We start from the raw sequence: 17,221 nt of genomic DNA on the forward strand, positions 1-17,221 counted from the left end.
GACGTCATATTCGTTCCATAACCGTCAAAAAAACAAAACAAACCGTAGCCGGCCGAAACGACAGAGCAGGAGACACCCTCTGGGATGTTCCAGATGAGTGATGGGAATACTGTAGATTAACAAGTTTTGCAGTATTTTGCAGAACTGGTTCCAGAAACAGTGCAAGCTACAAGTATGGCAAACATTTTGCAGAAATACAGATATATTGACTTTCATTAAAGGGGACATATCATGCTCATCATCAGGTTCATGTTTGTATTTTGGGTTTCTACTAGAACATGTTTACATGCTTTAATGTTCAAACAACACATTATTTTCCTCATACTTTCTGTCTGAATATACCTGTATTCACCCTCTATCAGAAACGCTCCGTTTTAGTGCATTTCAACGGAATGGCAACGGAATTGCGTTGCTAGGAAACAGCTTGGGTCCATGTTTACTTCCTGTCAGCTGATGTCATTCACATACACTGCAACCAGAAATAAACTGGGACACATTTAGAATGTTTATGTTTAAAACTGTGAAATTGTCTAAATATTGTAGATTTGTGACATCACAAATGGACAGAAATCCTAACGGCTTGTTTCAAATGCACAGTTTCTGATTACGGGCTATGTGTATTTATCTGTGGATTGAATGTTTTGATACTTTCACAGTATTTATATATCACTTAAACCTGATTTATAATATAAAAGACATGAAAATCTCACTTTTAACAATATGGGACCTTTAAATACCACAAGAATTTTAGCCCCACTAGTGACAGCACTAGGGCTCCGGTAATGGCAATGTATCAGTCGATCAGGTGGTCATTTAGTTCAAATCCCCTTGCACAGGTGGGATGTAAAGAGCACAAGGAACAGCTTTGTGGGCTTGACTCTAATCCTCGTTTTAATTTACTATACATTAGTAAAACGTGTAATCTTGAGAAATACAATTCGTCAAAAGAATAATATCTTTTTGATGGTGAAACAGGAGTTCTTCTTTGAGAAGTTTGGCCCCATGTACTGTACTGTACTGCATTAACTGTTTTGGTCTGACAAACACTTAGTTTTTTGAATGATGCTTGCAAATAAATATTTCGTATCAGTGATTTGTAGAGCAAAACATGAGCAACAACTGACTGCTCCTGATATTACCGCCTGCTCTATAAATGAACCCACTTTCGGCTGGAAAAGTAACACGGTAACTTTGTTTTAGATGGACTGTTGTTACAGATGCTCATTTTTTTAAACTGCAGTCATTGCATCCCAGCATACAGCGTATACGTGAAATGTAGAAGTATTTCCTAAACGTGCCGTCCAAGAGTCAAAATACAGGAGGGATTGCTTCTTACAGTATGTGTTTTGTCATTTTAGGAGGTTTAAAGACCTTCTCAGACAGTTGGTATCAGGAGCTGATAAGTGCAGCCACATATCTCACTTCCTCTCTGAGTCAGAATTGGAACAGTTGGCCCACCGCAAGTTACTCTGAAAACTGCAAACACATCATTTGGACTTGTGTCAAATGACATTTTCAAAGCATTCAGCCCCAAGGGGTGAGTTTCACCACAATAGTGTAAAAAAATAGGTGTAGACAATTAAAAAGCAATTGCTACATTTGTCTAAATGACTACTAATCGGAATTATCTTCAATGTATGTGTTGAAGCCAACCAACTATGGTGCTCTTATTCACCTGAATCCTGACATGTTACTTGTTAACAGTATTCAGCCCAGGTTAGCTCCCTCACAGATTATAATCAAATGAGTCTAGAGAGCACCAGCAAACAAAGATAATCCAAGGGCAGGCTCAGAAATCATCGACAGAGTTCATGTTGTGGCTGAACAGTGTATTCCAACTTATCTAATAGTCCTCGTGAGAAGAAAAACAATGTGGAGACTCACTCTAAAATGCATGTTTAGATAGAAGCCAACTAACCTTTTTAGTGTCAAAGTCTTCAACCTGTGTGTACTATGAACAGACAACATCCCCCCAAACATGCACCTGCATTGTACACTAGCCTTAACTGTAAAAGGACACTTCCATGCATCAAAATTCTGGTTGCAAGTACAATCCTTCCCCTGACAGAAGACACAACAAAACTAAGATTGAGCGATGGAGAAATAAGTAATTCCTCACACAAACTAACCTCAGGCTAGCTGACGGTCTCACACCCCAACATACATGTGAACTAGTTCCTGATTCAGAGGATTAAAAAAAAAAGAAAAGAACATGGCTTCTGTTTGTAGATCCGTCAGCGTATGACAGTAGAAGTGAGCCTGACGTCCAGCTTCCCCATCATTTGAATATTATTGAAATGAGCCTTTGAAGTGGCTAATTACTGGACAGGCAGTATGCTCGGGTCTTTTGAATCCACCTTCTGCGCCGGGTGTCTGTTGGGGGTTCCAGGGGGGTGGCGTTGGTATTGGTGAGAGGTGGTGTGGGGTTGGAGGGGGTGGGGGGGTGTCGGGGGTGGCAGTGAACAGCCGGCATGCAATACGTGAGAGGCCCCATGTCTCAGTGGCATCAGACGGGAAAGAGGAAGAGGAGGGGGTGGGGGGAGGCTAACTGTGCACGGCAGTTATGAGAACTGCAGTGTGTTGAAACAGAGTGACTGCAACACTGCACAACCTAACATCCCACAATCAAGTACATCAGTCACACTGACACTCTCTTTTCCTCTTTCTCACAGTTGCGTACACAAGTCACGTGGGTTTTTAAAGCACCTCAAGCTGCCGCACTTAGAGCCACCAATCTTCACTCCACTTTTGCCGGTGCAGATAACAAATACCGCACCGCACGTAAAAATAAAAAGTTCTTTGAATCCTCATATGATCGGAGCATTGATTCACCTGGATTGACTTCTTTTTTTGTGAGTCTGCATGCCGGTCCAGGATGGAAATGCTGCGCTCGCACCTGCAGCACTTTATACACCTATGCGGGGTAGACCACGTGCTTTGACAAATATTTACACCGTGACAGAGCCTATACTCTCTTGCCAGGAGTTTATCTCTGTCTTCTCTCTAACTGTGTCGCTCTATTTCACACACAAACACATTTGTACATTGCTTGACACACACCAAGAAGCACGTCCAAAAACAATACACCTAACCGGATCAGATCTCGCAAACCCTGTTAGACCAGACACTTGAGTCTAGGAGACCTTTAAACAACATAAGCCTAACACTGACACTGCAAAAAAAAGAAAAACTAGAGGGAGGGAACAAAGCCTGTAATGATACTAGTAGTGGTGGTGGTGAGGGGGTTAAGTTCAGCTTGTGAGTAGACAGCTGAACCTAAATCCCAGATACACAACACCCCCCCATCCTCCCTCTTGTCCTCCTCCTTCTTCCCCCCACCCCTTTCCTTTGCTGCCGTGCCGAGCAGGAACATGAAGCAAGAGACCCTGACAATATGAAGCCGGTTGAGAGCCCGAGGACCGGCGACACATACTTACATGGTCCTAGACGTCCAGACGGAGCTGCCGGTCGGAGAGCACAAAGCAGAAGAGGACACAGAGAGGAGCATGAGACTTGCTTTGCCGGCACAGCAGCCCCACAAGCAATCCGGCCTTGTTGGGTTGTATTCCTTTTTTATTTCTTCCAGTCTGTGCGGCGCACAGACAGAGTGAGCGCCGAAATACACATGCGTGCATTCACGCACGCACACACGACCAGCCACACACACACAAAACACCTCCCCCCAGCACGGCACACACGTTTCTCATTTCTCTCTCGCCTCTTCTTATGGCCGACGCTTTCTGTTCTCTCCTTTTTCCTTTCTCATTATCTCTGTCTGCTCCTCCCTTCCCTTTTTCAATATCCTCTTTCTTTCTCTCGGCTACACATGCAGTCGGCTTCTCTTCGCAGCCCCCACCTTCCCCCCCCTTCTCTCTCCCTCCCTCCATTCCCCTCCCTCTCGCGCAGCCTCTCCCTCCATCTCCTCTCCTCTCTCTCTCTTCAGTGTGTGCAGAGCGAGAGGCCATTATCTGAGCCACAGCGGGCACGTACGATGGAATGGAGGAGTGTGCAGTGAGCAGAAGCAGAGAGAGCTGTGGGGGATAGTTGCTAGTAGCGGCAGCCTAGGAAACAGCACAGTGCAGCAGAGCTCTTACCAATGAGAAAACCTTTCTGTCTCTATCCACGCCCTTCAGCACTACTTGCTCTCCTGCATTTGATGATGCTATATATAAGGCTATGTTGTGTGTTCTGTTTATCCACAAAAGCCCAGCGCTGGCAATTTCGGCTATGACAGAGCTTCTCTGCTTTCGAGTGCAAGAGGCGAACCGGTGGCTGCCAAGCGAATACACAATCTCAACTCACAACGGCATCAACAGGAAAAAGAAGAAAAGGAGCAGAGAGAAGCAACGTCATGTTTATGCTTGTTTGTGCCTGGTTTTCCTTACGGAGATTTCGTTCCATGTTTTGAGCGTCTAGATTCGGCTCAGCCCTGGGCCAAAGGAGAAGCCACCGATAATGGTTCTTCGATCTCCAATTTCTTCCACATCCACGTTCGCATCGGTTTCTCGTTCCTCGCTTGAAATGAAAAGCTTCAATCTTACACTTGTGGCTGATAATAGATCCTCTAGCGAGGCTGCATGCACGAGACAGAGAAAGGTTGGTAGATGAAGAGGGAGCGGGCTTGCTGGCGGTCTTGCTAGCCTTTCCTCCAAGATCCAAAAGGATGCATACGAGGTGGAAGGTTTCTGACTGAAGGAAGCTGAGGTTCGCTTGATATACAATCGTTCCTCGACTCTATAACGTCAACTCACTCACCTACACGGGGGGAGAAAATAAATGGAAGAACGATTGGCGATATGATTACAACAGAGGTAAAAGAGGGAGATAACTACGCGGGGCAATGGAGAGGGAACAGCGAGTGATAGTTCGACATCAGCAAGACGGAGTAGCAGGATGAAGAGAAGGGAATGGATGGGGACACTGAGGACAGGGAAGACAACAACAGAAGGAAGTCTGAGGAGAAAGCATAGTCGCTCAATTATGTGCCTGATGCTGTAAAGGGGAGCGAAGATGATGATGAAGAAGAAGAGGGCACAATCGGAAAGAGGATTGTTAGGTTGTTGCCAAAACGAAGACCACAAGTAATCAACCCATTACAGTTCGCTGAGGACGCAAGACTTGTGTCCTCTCCTGTCCACCAGATATCGTCCACTTGTCATTCTCTCCTCACCGTTGTTCTGCCTTGGCGTCATTATCATCATCAACGTTGTCATGATCGCTGGATGTTTCCTCTCGCCCACTTGCTGGCTGACCGGCCTTGTGGCGTCTCCTCTCCTCTCTCGAACATTGCTGGAGTTTTGGAGCAGATTTAACCGGGAGGAGGAGGAGGGTGGGGGTGGGGAACATGGCCGTCATCCCCATGCAGATCGCTGTCAGCTCCTGCGTAGTATTTTTCTCTTATATTACTGAGCGTGTGCCGGCTACACTGCGCTATGGCTGGATCAACTTCAGTAGCCTTTCCCCTGTTTCTCTTGATCTTTTCATTTTCTCTGGCTTTCTCAAAGTGCCTCTGCCTCCCTCTCTCGATTTGCCTCTCAGTTTTGTTTCTCCTTTCTGACATAGCTTATTGCATTACCGTTCCAACACTTTTCTGACGCACCCGCTCTCTGGCCCTGTAAATTGTACACTGTCTGTCTCGCTGTTGCCACACATATTCGTATATATACACACACAGATGAGCGTCAATCCCAAAGAGAAACACAGCGCAGCCTAAGCTGTCTAAGGGAAGGAGAGGAGAAGTAGAGCATTAGGTCACGTGACCAGGGAGTGCCAATGAGCGAGAGGGAGAGCAATGAGCGAGAGAGGTAGGAAACATGTGGTGATGACGTAGCTGCATCGTCACCGTCGTCATCAGTGTCTCCCACCAGGACGCTTGCCTCCCACCGCTGGGTGGGCACATGTGTCATCTGACACATGTGCCCACTCTCTACTATCACCAACGACACACACCAACGGACAACGAAAACATGCTCTTTCATTCACCCCGACTCGCTGGTGCTCGCTCGCTCACTCCCCCGGTTGCAATGACACAGCATTTCGAGCCCAAGACTCAGCTTAACCCCTGAATCACATGCTCTCCTCCGCGCACAGTTCCTCATTTTAAAGAACTACTGAACACAACAGACTTTTTTTCTGTCCTTTAACGCTGTACTCTTATTAAAAAATGTATGCCGGCTATTCAACACTTGCCACAATAAATCATTTATCAAAGCTAACGGCCGTCAGGCTAAAAGAGAGCAACGTCAAAAACAAACAAACGTAATCTTGGACACAACACGTTTCTCTCGAAACGTAATTGACAATGCAATTTCGTTGTATGGGAACTACAGCTGTCGATTAAAATATTTAACCACGATTAATCGCAAATTAATCTCACATTTTTTTTATCTTTTCAAAATTTACATTAAAGGGAGATTTGTCAAGTATTTAATACTCTTATCAACATGGAAGTGGACAAATATGCTGCTTTATGCAAATGTGTATGTATATATTTATTACTAGAACTCAGTTAACGACATAAAACAATGACAAATATTGTCCAGAAACCCTCACAGGTACTGCATTTAGCATAACAAAAATATGCTCAAATCATAACATGGCAAACTGCAGCCCAACAGGCAACAACAGCTGCAGTTGTGCTAATACGTTAAAGAAATTAGTGGTGTTAAAACAAATTTGCCTTAACGCGTTATTATCGCGTTAACTTTGACAGCCCTAATATAGACTATTCTATGAATGAATGACATCACGTGGCTATGACACCGCCACCATTTTTAAATGAACATCGAGGAAAACAGAACAGAAACACAAGCGGGAACTTGTGACCTAGAGAAAAAAGTGCCGTACTTCAACAGAATACATTAACGTGCATTGTAAAAACAAAAGCTCTGAGTGAGCTCGTCACCGTCCACGACGTACATAGCTGAGAAAAACAAAGAATTTGACCAAAACACCAACATAGAAAAAAAGAACCTCCTCGATAGCAAATTCAGCTGTTAGCCAACACGTGACGCAGATGCTAAACAACACAAGACAGTACATATATGACACAATAATAAAAAATTTATTCACAGTATGACTATTCTTGATTCAAACACGCGCTCACTGATGACTCAAAACTGGCAGCGTAAAGCAGGTGTCATTTCAAGTAAAACATTGCTCAACATTTCTGGTGTTTACCTCAACCCATGTTTGTCTGTGTTTGACAAAATAAAAGAGGCTTTACTGGATCATTTAGATAAGCAGCGATGATATAGAAGGCCGTTTGCCCCGGAGAGCTGTCCTGAAATCACCTCTCCTGAGCACAATGGGTTACTTCTCATCCAGATAACAGAACAACGTGACAGATTACGTTATAACTGGAAGGCAATACAGCCTGTAGCCATGTCCTAGTTAACTTCTGTTCTAGTTAACTGTTCACTTCAAATGATACCAAGAGCTCCAAGAGAAACTACAACAACAGTTGAAGTAACTTTTTAGTGAAAATGAAATAGAAAACATGAATGTTGCGCACTTACGGTAAACCTGCTGTAACCCGGCATTGCGAGAGAGAGATGAAGGTACAATGGAGACTCCAATTCTCACATTGATCACCTCACAATCTAGTCAAATTATTGTCCAAATGAGTAGTTTCACGCCCTCTTTCCCTCTCCATCTCTTTCTCTCTCTCTCTCTCTCCATCACTCTCACTTCTCTGTCTCTCGCTCACTGTTTCTCAGCAGCGCAGAGGAAAGGTCTTGGTTTGTAGGAGGGATGACTGACAACAAAAGTCCATCCTCAGCGGTGTGTGTTGGGTCGGTTTGCATATGACTAAGCCTGAGTCATCTTTTTTTTCTTTTCTTCTCAACAAAGTCCTGACATAAAACCCTCACGTACCGAAACAAGCTTTTTTTTCTTTTTAAATATTACCAGCACATCGGTAGTGGGAGGTCTGTGTTTATGAAACGCACAAAAGCCGATAGAGAACAACTTGTTCTGTTTTCAAGGGTGCCACGGGTGAATAATTTTTTACGAGAATCGATGTAGTTTCACTAGTTCATCATCAGTGGGAGGATTTGTGTCATTTAATGTAATGAGGAGCTTTTTTTCTAGCAGCCATTACAACAACTCACATGAGCACATCACAGTCATGACATGCCCCTCCTCCCATCTCTTCCTGTCAGCTGACTCCACCTCTCTCTCCCATCTACTACCTCCGTACACCCCCAACCCCCAACGCATATTGCCCAGCGGTCTAATGACATCAAGGTCATCTGATCTGACACACTCCGTGACTCTCTCTCTCTCTCTCTCTCTCCTTCCCCCCCTCTTCCTCTCTTTTTCTCTATCGCTTTTATCTTTCACTTTCTTTCTCTCTTCCTGCCCCCACGAACGCATGCTTGCCGGTTTCTCATCACATGCACACAGAAAGGCAAAGATGCTAAACAAATGCACACACTGGCAACAAATGCAGAGAGGCACACATTAATGATTTCCTCTCCGCACACACACACATACATGCTAGAGTGCATACAGTATCGGATTGTTCACTGAGGGTCACTGGGTTTATTGGTGGGCAGGACAAGAGGCTGGAGAGCTGGGCTGAGCACGTCATATTTAACAGAGCAGAAGCACCGCGAAGTGGTTCAGCCTGGTAAAACAAATAAGACTAATACTGGAAATCTCTTATTATTATGATTAGTGTATTATTCTTATTGCCTAGTTTTGTATTTTTATTAACAAACCAGCCCAAAATATAGTAACAGATATTAAAATGATTGATTTTTGTGTCGCATATGATAAAAAGAAAATTGTTGTACATCCTCTGTAAGAATGTGTAACCATATGCAGAGTGTATATGTGTCTATTAGGGTAGTCAAAGTTATAACATGTTCACACAAATTTGCTTTAACGCTACTAATTTCTTTAACGCATTAATGCAACCTGCAATTTTTAGGTTGTAGCGGGGTCATTTTTAAAGCGAGAGTGAAGATACTGACAACATATGAAACTAGAACAACCTAAGGAATCCATCGGTACCAACTATGTCATACTAGCTTGTCGTGAAGGAGGCTAAATAACGCTCCAAACTTACACAAAATTTTGGCGAGGAAAAACTGGCATGTCAATTTTCAAAGGGGGTTCCTTGACCTCTGACGTCAAGATATGTGAATGAAAATGGGTTCTATGGGTACCCACGAGTCTCCCCTTTACAGACATGCCCACTTTATGATAATCACATGCAGTTTGGGGCAAGTCATAGTCAAGTCAGCACACTGACACACTGACAGCTGTTGTTGCCTGTTGGGCTGCAGTTTGCCATGTTATGATTTGAGCATATTGTTTTACGCTAAATGCAGTACCTGTGAGGGTTTATGGACAATATCTGTCATTGTTTTGTGTTGTTAATTGATTTCCAATAATAAATAAATACATACATTTGCATAGAGCAGCATATTTGCCCACTCCCATGAGTATTAAATACTTGACAAATCTCCCTTTAAGTTACATATTGAACAAATAAAAAAAAAAAAAGTGTGATTAATCGTGATAACTTTGGACAATCATTTGATTAATCGCGATTAAATATTTGAATCAATTGACAGCCCTTTAGTATCTATGAATGTACTATATCTTTCCATCAGTCTGTCTATAATGAGTAACAGACTGTTAACATATAATTCATATTTTAGGCATCATCTTGTTATTTCAACCTTGCATCTGTCTGTTTGGCTGTTTCTCTCTCTTTGTCTTTGCTTTCATTGCCATCTGCCCCCCCCCCCGCCCCCCCACCCCACCCCACCCTCGACACGCTCCCAGGCAGGATGGTGTTGGGTTCAGGGGTGTGTTTGGGTGTAGATCGTAGTGCTGAGTGTAGGGTATCCAGTCTGAGTCATACCTCCTGACTTTCGGCACGTGCAAGTCGGCACGAATAGCCCAGCTGGGGAAGGCCTACCCTGCCCCCCCACCCCCTAACCCTCTTCAGCACTCTGCACAAAGAGAAAGGGAGGAGTGGTTTGGGAGGGAGGAGAGAGAGAGAAAAAATGGAAAGGTGGTGATGATGGGTGGGGGGGGCTGTTGGGCAGGGTGGAGCTGCTAAAAAATAACGAGGAGGAGGAGGAGGAAGAGGAGGGGGCGCTGTTTTTAAGAGGCAGCTCTTTGTGCCTGAGGTTTAGGGGCATGAAAATAAAGGAGAAGAATGTAATCAATATATAGGATATGGTTTGGGGGTCTGAGACAAAGAGAGTGGACAACAGACAGAAGGGGAGGTGGATGGAAAACAAGTGAGTAAAAAAATAACAATAAAAGAACACTGCCTGCCAGGCTAATGTGTGCAAAGTTATGAAAAAGAGCTGAGCGGTCAAATCTAATTGGACAATGATGGAATCATTAACAGAAAAACAGTTGTATAAAAATACGCAAGCAATGTTCTTTAAGGTGAAACACATCACAGCCTGAATGATTATGTGATGATGACTTTTTGGAGATGATGTTATGGGGTTTGAAATTAGAAATTGCTCAGACTTGAGAGAGAAAAACAGAAAGCCAGAGAAACCTTCCTCAGCTCTGCACAGTGGCTGGTTGCCAGCCTTGTCTCTCTCTCTCAGGACTCGGGCTAAGATTAGCTTCCCATATGTTCAAGTCAGGCGTAGCCGGGCTTAAAGGGACAGTACTCGGCTGTGCGCTATGAAGCCATATAGTGCTTTGCATACACTAAATCATCCTGATTTACAATCAAATGTATTTTTAATCATTCAAATAGAAGATGATGGCTGGGTGATGTTTTGTCCTTTTTAATGTGAGTTTTTTCAGAACTGAGTAAATGCCATGCATTTCTGCACTACTACCAGTTGTATGCCTTGTCTTAACATTACAGTCCAATCCTCCACCTTTTTTTTTTTGGATATCTCCACTGAATTCACATGAATATTCTTCCGTCGTTTCAGAAATCAATATTTTCATGTGCTTGTTCCAATAGTGTGTGATGAAAACTCCCAACAGCTGTGGCGCTGTGTTACATAAAACCTGGCAGCGTCGGGGCAGCAGTGGGATTCAGGATTGTATGAAGTGGGTGCCCGGTGGGAACGGCAGAGCAGCCACCAGGGAGGTGAGAGTTAAAGAGCTCGAGCAACAGCTGAGGGCTCCTCCCCCCTCCTCTATCCATTCATTTTTTATTAACTGCGGCACCAGGCGGCCGACAACCTCCCTCCGACATCAAACACGGATACCAATCGCCGATGCCAACAAGCCACCGACCACAACTCGTCTGTGCCATGCAGGGTATTGATCCAGACCAGGACTCAAGAGTCAAGTCATGTTTACTGTGCACATGTCGGAGTATAAGCAGCGTAGCGGGACAGACAGTGCGCAGACCAAAATCTGCTAATTGTCATTAATTAGAGATGAAAACCTGACCTGAATCCCTATATATTAATGACTGCATGCAAGTGACGCAATTGTTGGTGACTATGTACATTAAAATGTCACCTGGAATCCCATGAGGATTTACAGGATGAGGTGTTTTCAAATCCTTTGATAAAATAGTTAACCATTAAAGGAAGTGACAACCACTCTCTACTCATGTAGATATAAGAGTTGTTCAGTGTCCCTGAGTTTGCAAACAGGGTTGCAGTCGAGGTTAAATGGTTAAATGTAGTCAGTCACCAATTTAACTTGCAGACAGTGGTTCACCTTAGGGCTGAGTGATATGAAGAAAATCAAATATCACAATATTTTTTTACCAAATACCTCAATATCGATACTGCAACGATACTGTAGGGCTGACTATTGGTGTTTTCACAAAATATTTACACAATGACACTTTTGATAATCATCAGTGATGTGGATATAATGACTAAGAGGGTAAAGGCAACAGCTAGAACAGTCTGGTAAGTTCAGGAAAAATACATCACTTTACTGTAACGCAGCTTTAAAAACCAGGAGAACACAACCCGTATGCCATATTACGATATCCAAAACCGTAATATATCTAGTCTCCTATTACGATATTGATATAATATTGATATATTGTCCAGACCCTTTTTCCTTGAACTTAATTTATATAATCAGTACTATATCAGGCTGATGGGAAATTCTGTAAAGATACAGCAGTGCCACCAAGTGAGGGACACAGAATACATTTTCTGGACAGAAAATTAATATTTGTTTATATTTTATATCCTGTATCCTTAAACAAGGAATATTATAGGAGAAATGGATTTGTCTTTCATTCATCATCTAACAACATTTGAGTTGAAGTCGAAACCAAAGCGAGACCATGACAACATGACTCCGAGATGAAAAGGAAGATCTGTGGCATCTTGAGAACCAAAAACCCTGACTACTGGTATCGTTGTTGACTGTATGTCACATCCTAATCAGCCATTAGATCACTGGTTACGTGTCGAGGCATTATGGGAAACGGAGCTGCAGTTCTATACTGACTGAATGGAAACCTTACAGAGCAGTAAATACAGTACATCGAAAGCCAGCGCTGAATGGAAGAGGTGATGTCAAACCCTCCACTTCCTGAGTCTACACCGAACCACTCACTACACAAATACACACATGTGGTGCCGGCTAGCTGGTCATGTGACCAACCTTGGATGCCGGACTTGAGCTAAAATTAAAGCGATGATGTCATCAGACATTCAGTGTTGCCACGGAAACTAGGTCAGCGTTAACCCTTTGCGAACGAGGCTGGGGATTCCACGCGAGGCTCAACATATGATTACCAAACGTTCCATCTGCCGTCACGCACTTGGTGGTTTTGAGTGTTTCTACTCTGCTTTTGACTCTTTCCCACCAGTGGTGCTGTGTGAAGTACGTCTCATGTAGAAAGAGGAAATCCTGTGTATGGGCGTGAAAAAAAAAGAAAAAGAAAATCACGCGAGTGCAGTCTGTCTGTCTGTCTTGTCACATGTCGTGGTAAACTGCTTAATTCAGTTTTGCTTCCTGAACAGCAAAAGTGAAAATAAATCACTGAGAGTGTCACCTGGCCGACTCGCTTTTAACCATCTTTACTGTCACGCAATGTTTACATGTCCCGACATCTTGGAGCTGGTTTGTTGGTCCTGAAAATACTGTATAACTACTTATTAAAATTGTCAAAAAATAGTGCCCTGCTCACGAGATAAACATTCCACCAATGACCGTGACCCTCTACAAACAGGAGCTCAGAAAAAGCCACAGAGGCAGAGAACACAACCTTTTTAAACACAGTCTGCAGCTCTTCTCACGAATGGACAGTTCGGGGATATTTTTTTCCCCCTGCAACTTCCCAGATGGTCGGATATACCTTGTAGATAAAGAGACTGTCTACACATGGACGGGGATTAGAGCAGGCTTAGAGGTAAGTCCGAGTATGTCACTGAGCTAAAGCCATTCACGACATTTGAAACTGATTGACTAACCTATATTTCATCACTGTGGTGATGCAGCTGAATGTATCTGCCGGCATAAAATTCCTTGTGTCATACCTTGGTTAACAATGCTGAAATATTTCACTATGCTTGCAGGCAAGTGCAAATCAAAGCTCTCTTTCTTCTACTTGGAGGGGACATCACAAGATTCTTATGTAGCTTGTTTGGTGCTCAATAAATCCTTTCTCTGTGAAGCATCGCCGCTCAAACTTCCTTTTCCACATAAACACACAAGCGTGCCCCGACTCGGCAAGCTGTAGAACAGCAGCTCTCGGCGGCCGTACACCACAGGTTACTACGCCCGACAATCAAACACGTACGCATGCGTGACCCACTAACTTTTACTCCCTTTACCTCATTTGACTCCAGAACCTAGGAGAAGAAGGACGGCCCCCCTGGCTCCTGAGCCAGCGCGTAGGGTTCCTCCTCCTCCTCCCTCCCTCCTCCTCTCCCTGGTCTCTTGTATCTACACATGCCTGGCTCTGGCACCAATCAGCGGGCAGCGTGGGACGCTTTAAACTGAGGACGCCGCCACTTCATCACTGAGGCGCCTCGGCTCACCGGCGGCTTGGAGATAAAGTTTAATATAGTCGGCTTCCGAAGCGGGGCGACTCGGATGGGAAGGCAGATGCTAAAGATGTCTAATGGACCTTTATTTCCACCCCGCGATGATATCAGGGCTAATATAATGAGCTCGTGTGTTCGCTGGAGAGAGCAACAAATAGTCAAAAGACAACCTAGCGACACAGCGGTGACAATCGCAGCTTTTTTCTGTGTAATAGGTATTGATGCTCAACTATTCACATCTACATACATTAGAAAACTAACAGAGCGTTGTCACATTTGTAAAAAACGCACGTGCGAACAGACACACATAGAAAGACTAGAGGAACTGGTTGGTTGACTAACCACCACATTTACACCTCATAAGAGCCTCGCTGCACTGATGATCCAACAGCTGAGGATCAAAGCAACATGGACAGAGATTACGCACAGATGACAGAGATGACACACATAACGCACAGACACAAAACCAAATGTCCTCTCTTACCTCAGCTGGCAGTTCAGGGTTTCGTCCTCGTCGGTTGTCTTCAAAATATTCCACCTGTACAGCCATTCAACAGAACAAGAGAGGGGGAGTGGGGGGGGCGAGAAGGAGACAGAGAGAGATGGGAGGGGGTGAGAATAACAATCAATAGAATAATGCGACAAGGGCCTGTTCAGAAAGACTCGTCATTAAGGGACGGTAGGACCGCCAGGTACAACACGTATGTCTTTCCACACACAATCTCCTGATCATTCCTGTGTCATCCTCAGTCCAACCGTGAAAAAGCAGCCGTGAACCCGAATGCCTTTTCTTTGATTTGTGTTCAAACAGTGAGCCGGCACTTCCCTCTACTGCCGGGACAGAGAATGAGAGACAGCGAAAGCCGGATTCAATTTCAATTATAGAATTATGTAATGTCTGTACCCCGACCTGGCGCAGCCTTCCTAATATATGCATTTACACAAGTCTGCATAACCCAGCTTTTTTTAAAGGGAAAATTGGTGCACAAGTGTCAGTGAACGGGTTAGCTGAGGGTAAAATGCAATAGATAGACATGGTTCATCAAAGCAGGACTGATTATTGTGAAACAATAGCATCTTCTTATTTGGCACAGCATGCCCCCCTTGTCTATACATGGCCCTGGCTGTCTCCATGTTAAATGATGTGTTTTGTCTCGAGCTGTTCCCCCAGTCCCGCCAACCTCATCCCCCCCCCCCCCCATCCACTCCCACCACCCACCCACCTATCAATCCTAAAATAGTCTGGAGTGATGAATATTTACCCTCCAAGCCTCTGAGCTGCCTTGGTTTGTACTCCTCCGTCCGCTGGCCGAATCCCCATCAGAAGACACGGGCTCCCTCTTGTCTTCACCTCTATCCCTCTATCCCTTTCTTCTCGCTCTCTCTTTCTCTCTCTCTCTACCTCTCCACTCTTCTTTCTCGGTCTCTCTCTCTCTCTCTCTCTCTCTCTCGTCTCTGTTCCAGCAGCCCATTCAGGAAGCCATCTTGTGTTTTTAATCTGGTTTTACATGAGCCCTCGTACGCACGTTCTCTCTCTCTCTCTCTCTCTCTCTGTCGCTTGCTCTACCCCCCTCCCTCCCTCTCTCTCTCTCTCCTGCTAGTATGCCAATAGGTCTACCGCACACACGCTCACACACACACACACACTCACGCACACACACGAGGGATTTTTTTCTTCTTCTCTGTGATCGCTATCACTGCTTCCTCCCACTCGTTCAGTTCTTTTTCTCTTCTCCTTCTGCATACATGATGTAAATGCCCCCTCAACCACCACCTCCCCCTCTCTCTCTCTCTCTCTCTTCAAACATATACACTCATGAACAAATATGCACACACACACAAACACAAACACACACACACACACACACACACACACACAGCACGTCGGAGAGACGTCACGCTAGAGATAGCACACAAAGGCAGTCCGTCCACCAATCAGAGGCCGGGCTGAGCTCTGCTGCTAGGGTGAAATAGAAGGAGAGAGAGAGAGAGAGAGAGAGAGAGAGAGAGAGAGAGAGAGAGAGAGAGAGAGAGAGAGAGAGAGAGAGAGAGAGAGAGAAATTGGAGCTAGTAAAAAGAGTAGGTTAAAATATAAAGGGAAAGGGTCTGTGTATGTGTGTAGCACCATAAAAGAGAGGCTGACATAAAGAGACAGAGTGAAGGTGGACGGTAGGTGTACGTGTGTTGGTGGTGTTGGTGGTGGTGGTGGTGGGGGGGGATGGGTCCTCTCTATGCCTGTCAATTATCTCCTCGAACTCGCCTTCCCTAAACAATGCCTCTGGTATGTGGTATCGCTGAGCACCATCTGTGTCAGGGCTGCCTGCAATAACTGGACTGGACTGCACAACGCACGCACACACACACACTTATTCACACAGACCCTCTCAAACAACCCCCAACAACCCCGCCCCCCCATCCTCTGACAGGCAAAATGCACAATTACACAGCAAAGCCCAACATGCTGACTCAAAGAAGACACAGAACATGAGTGCAGTGTGCCTCTGATACTGTGCGATTTCACAAGAGAAGTACACATTAAAGCTACACGAGAAACCAAAAGCAAAGTTGTCATGTTGTCAGAAAAGATCACAAATCATCAGCTTGTGATCATGTTCACATATATAAATCTCCAAAGCACGCACGTGCAAACTCTTAAGCTTGCATTTCCTGTACACCCACTCTGTGAAGAGAGAGAATGACATACCGAGCATATTTTGGAAGCCCGTGTTCATAATGTTTACATTCGGAGTGTGAAAGATCATCTCCAGCTTGTACCTTTTCAAACCCGAAAACCGTCAGCGCACGTTCTTGCCAGAGTGCTGAACATAACCACAAGAGCCAAGGGGGAAATGGTTTTATCCAAATCAGTAACCGGGCACTGCTGCCTAGATGCACGTTTCTCTTTTTTAACGAAGCCCTCTTTAAAGACTGTAAATGATCAGCTTTTGTGAAACGGGAAGTTAAACGGAAACAAATGGTGCGTCAAAGCGGTCTGTTAAGATATGAAAAAACAGCAAAGATGTGCCAGAGTGAAAAGGGGCCGCTGAATTAGTAACCGCCGCGAGACGAGACAAAGTCAGCGAAAGTTCACACGCGCTGGCGAAGGCACGGAGGATCGAGGCGAAACAGGACAGACGGCGAGAGGCAGACAGGAGACACAGAAACAGAGAGAGGGGAATCGAAAAGAGAGAGGGAGCTGAAGTGTGGCGTGGTGAGGCGAGGCAGCCACACTGTGACACAGCATTTGTAGTGTC

The 17,221-nt window shown here is 44.7% G+C and overlaps 1 protein-coding gene across 5 annotated transcripts in view; it reads right to left on the reverse strand.

The window, feature by feature from the left end:
- tet3 (tet methylcytosine dioxygenase 3) overlaps positions 1 to 15,713 on the reverse strand; it is a 41,581-nt gene extending 25,868 nt beyond the window's left edge. The window contains exons 1-2 of one of the 5 annotated variants that reach the window (XM_074637235.1): positions 15,230 to 15,713; positions 14,452 to 14,505 (exon numbers count right to left, since the gene is read on the reverse strand). Coding sequence is in view for 1 of the 5 variants with exons in the window: in XM_074637234.1 (XP_074493335.1) it covers positions 7,518 to 7,541 (24 nt within the window). In the remaining 4 variants the exon portion in view is untranslated. Of the gene's footprint in view, positions 1 to 2,129; positions 2,354 to 3,437; positions 3,847 to 5,170; positions 5,528 to 7,517; positions 8,127 to 14,451; positions 14,506 to 15,229 lie in introns of those variants that run through there. The other 4 variants (XM_074637234.1, XM_074637237.1, XM_074637236.1 and 1 more) reach the window with 4 other exon arrangements.
- Between the last annotated feature and the right edge of the window lie 1,508 nt (positions 15,714 to 17,221).

Source organism: Sebastes fasciatus, chromosome 6, assembly GCF_043250625.1.
Source record: "Sebastes fasciatus isolate fSebFas1 chromosome 6, fSebFas1.pri, whole genome shotgun sequence".
Classification (NCBI taxonomy): domain Eukaryota; kingdom Metazoa; phylum Chordata; class Actinopteri; order Perciformes; family Sebastidae; genus Sebastes; species Sebastes fasciatus.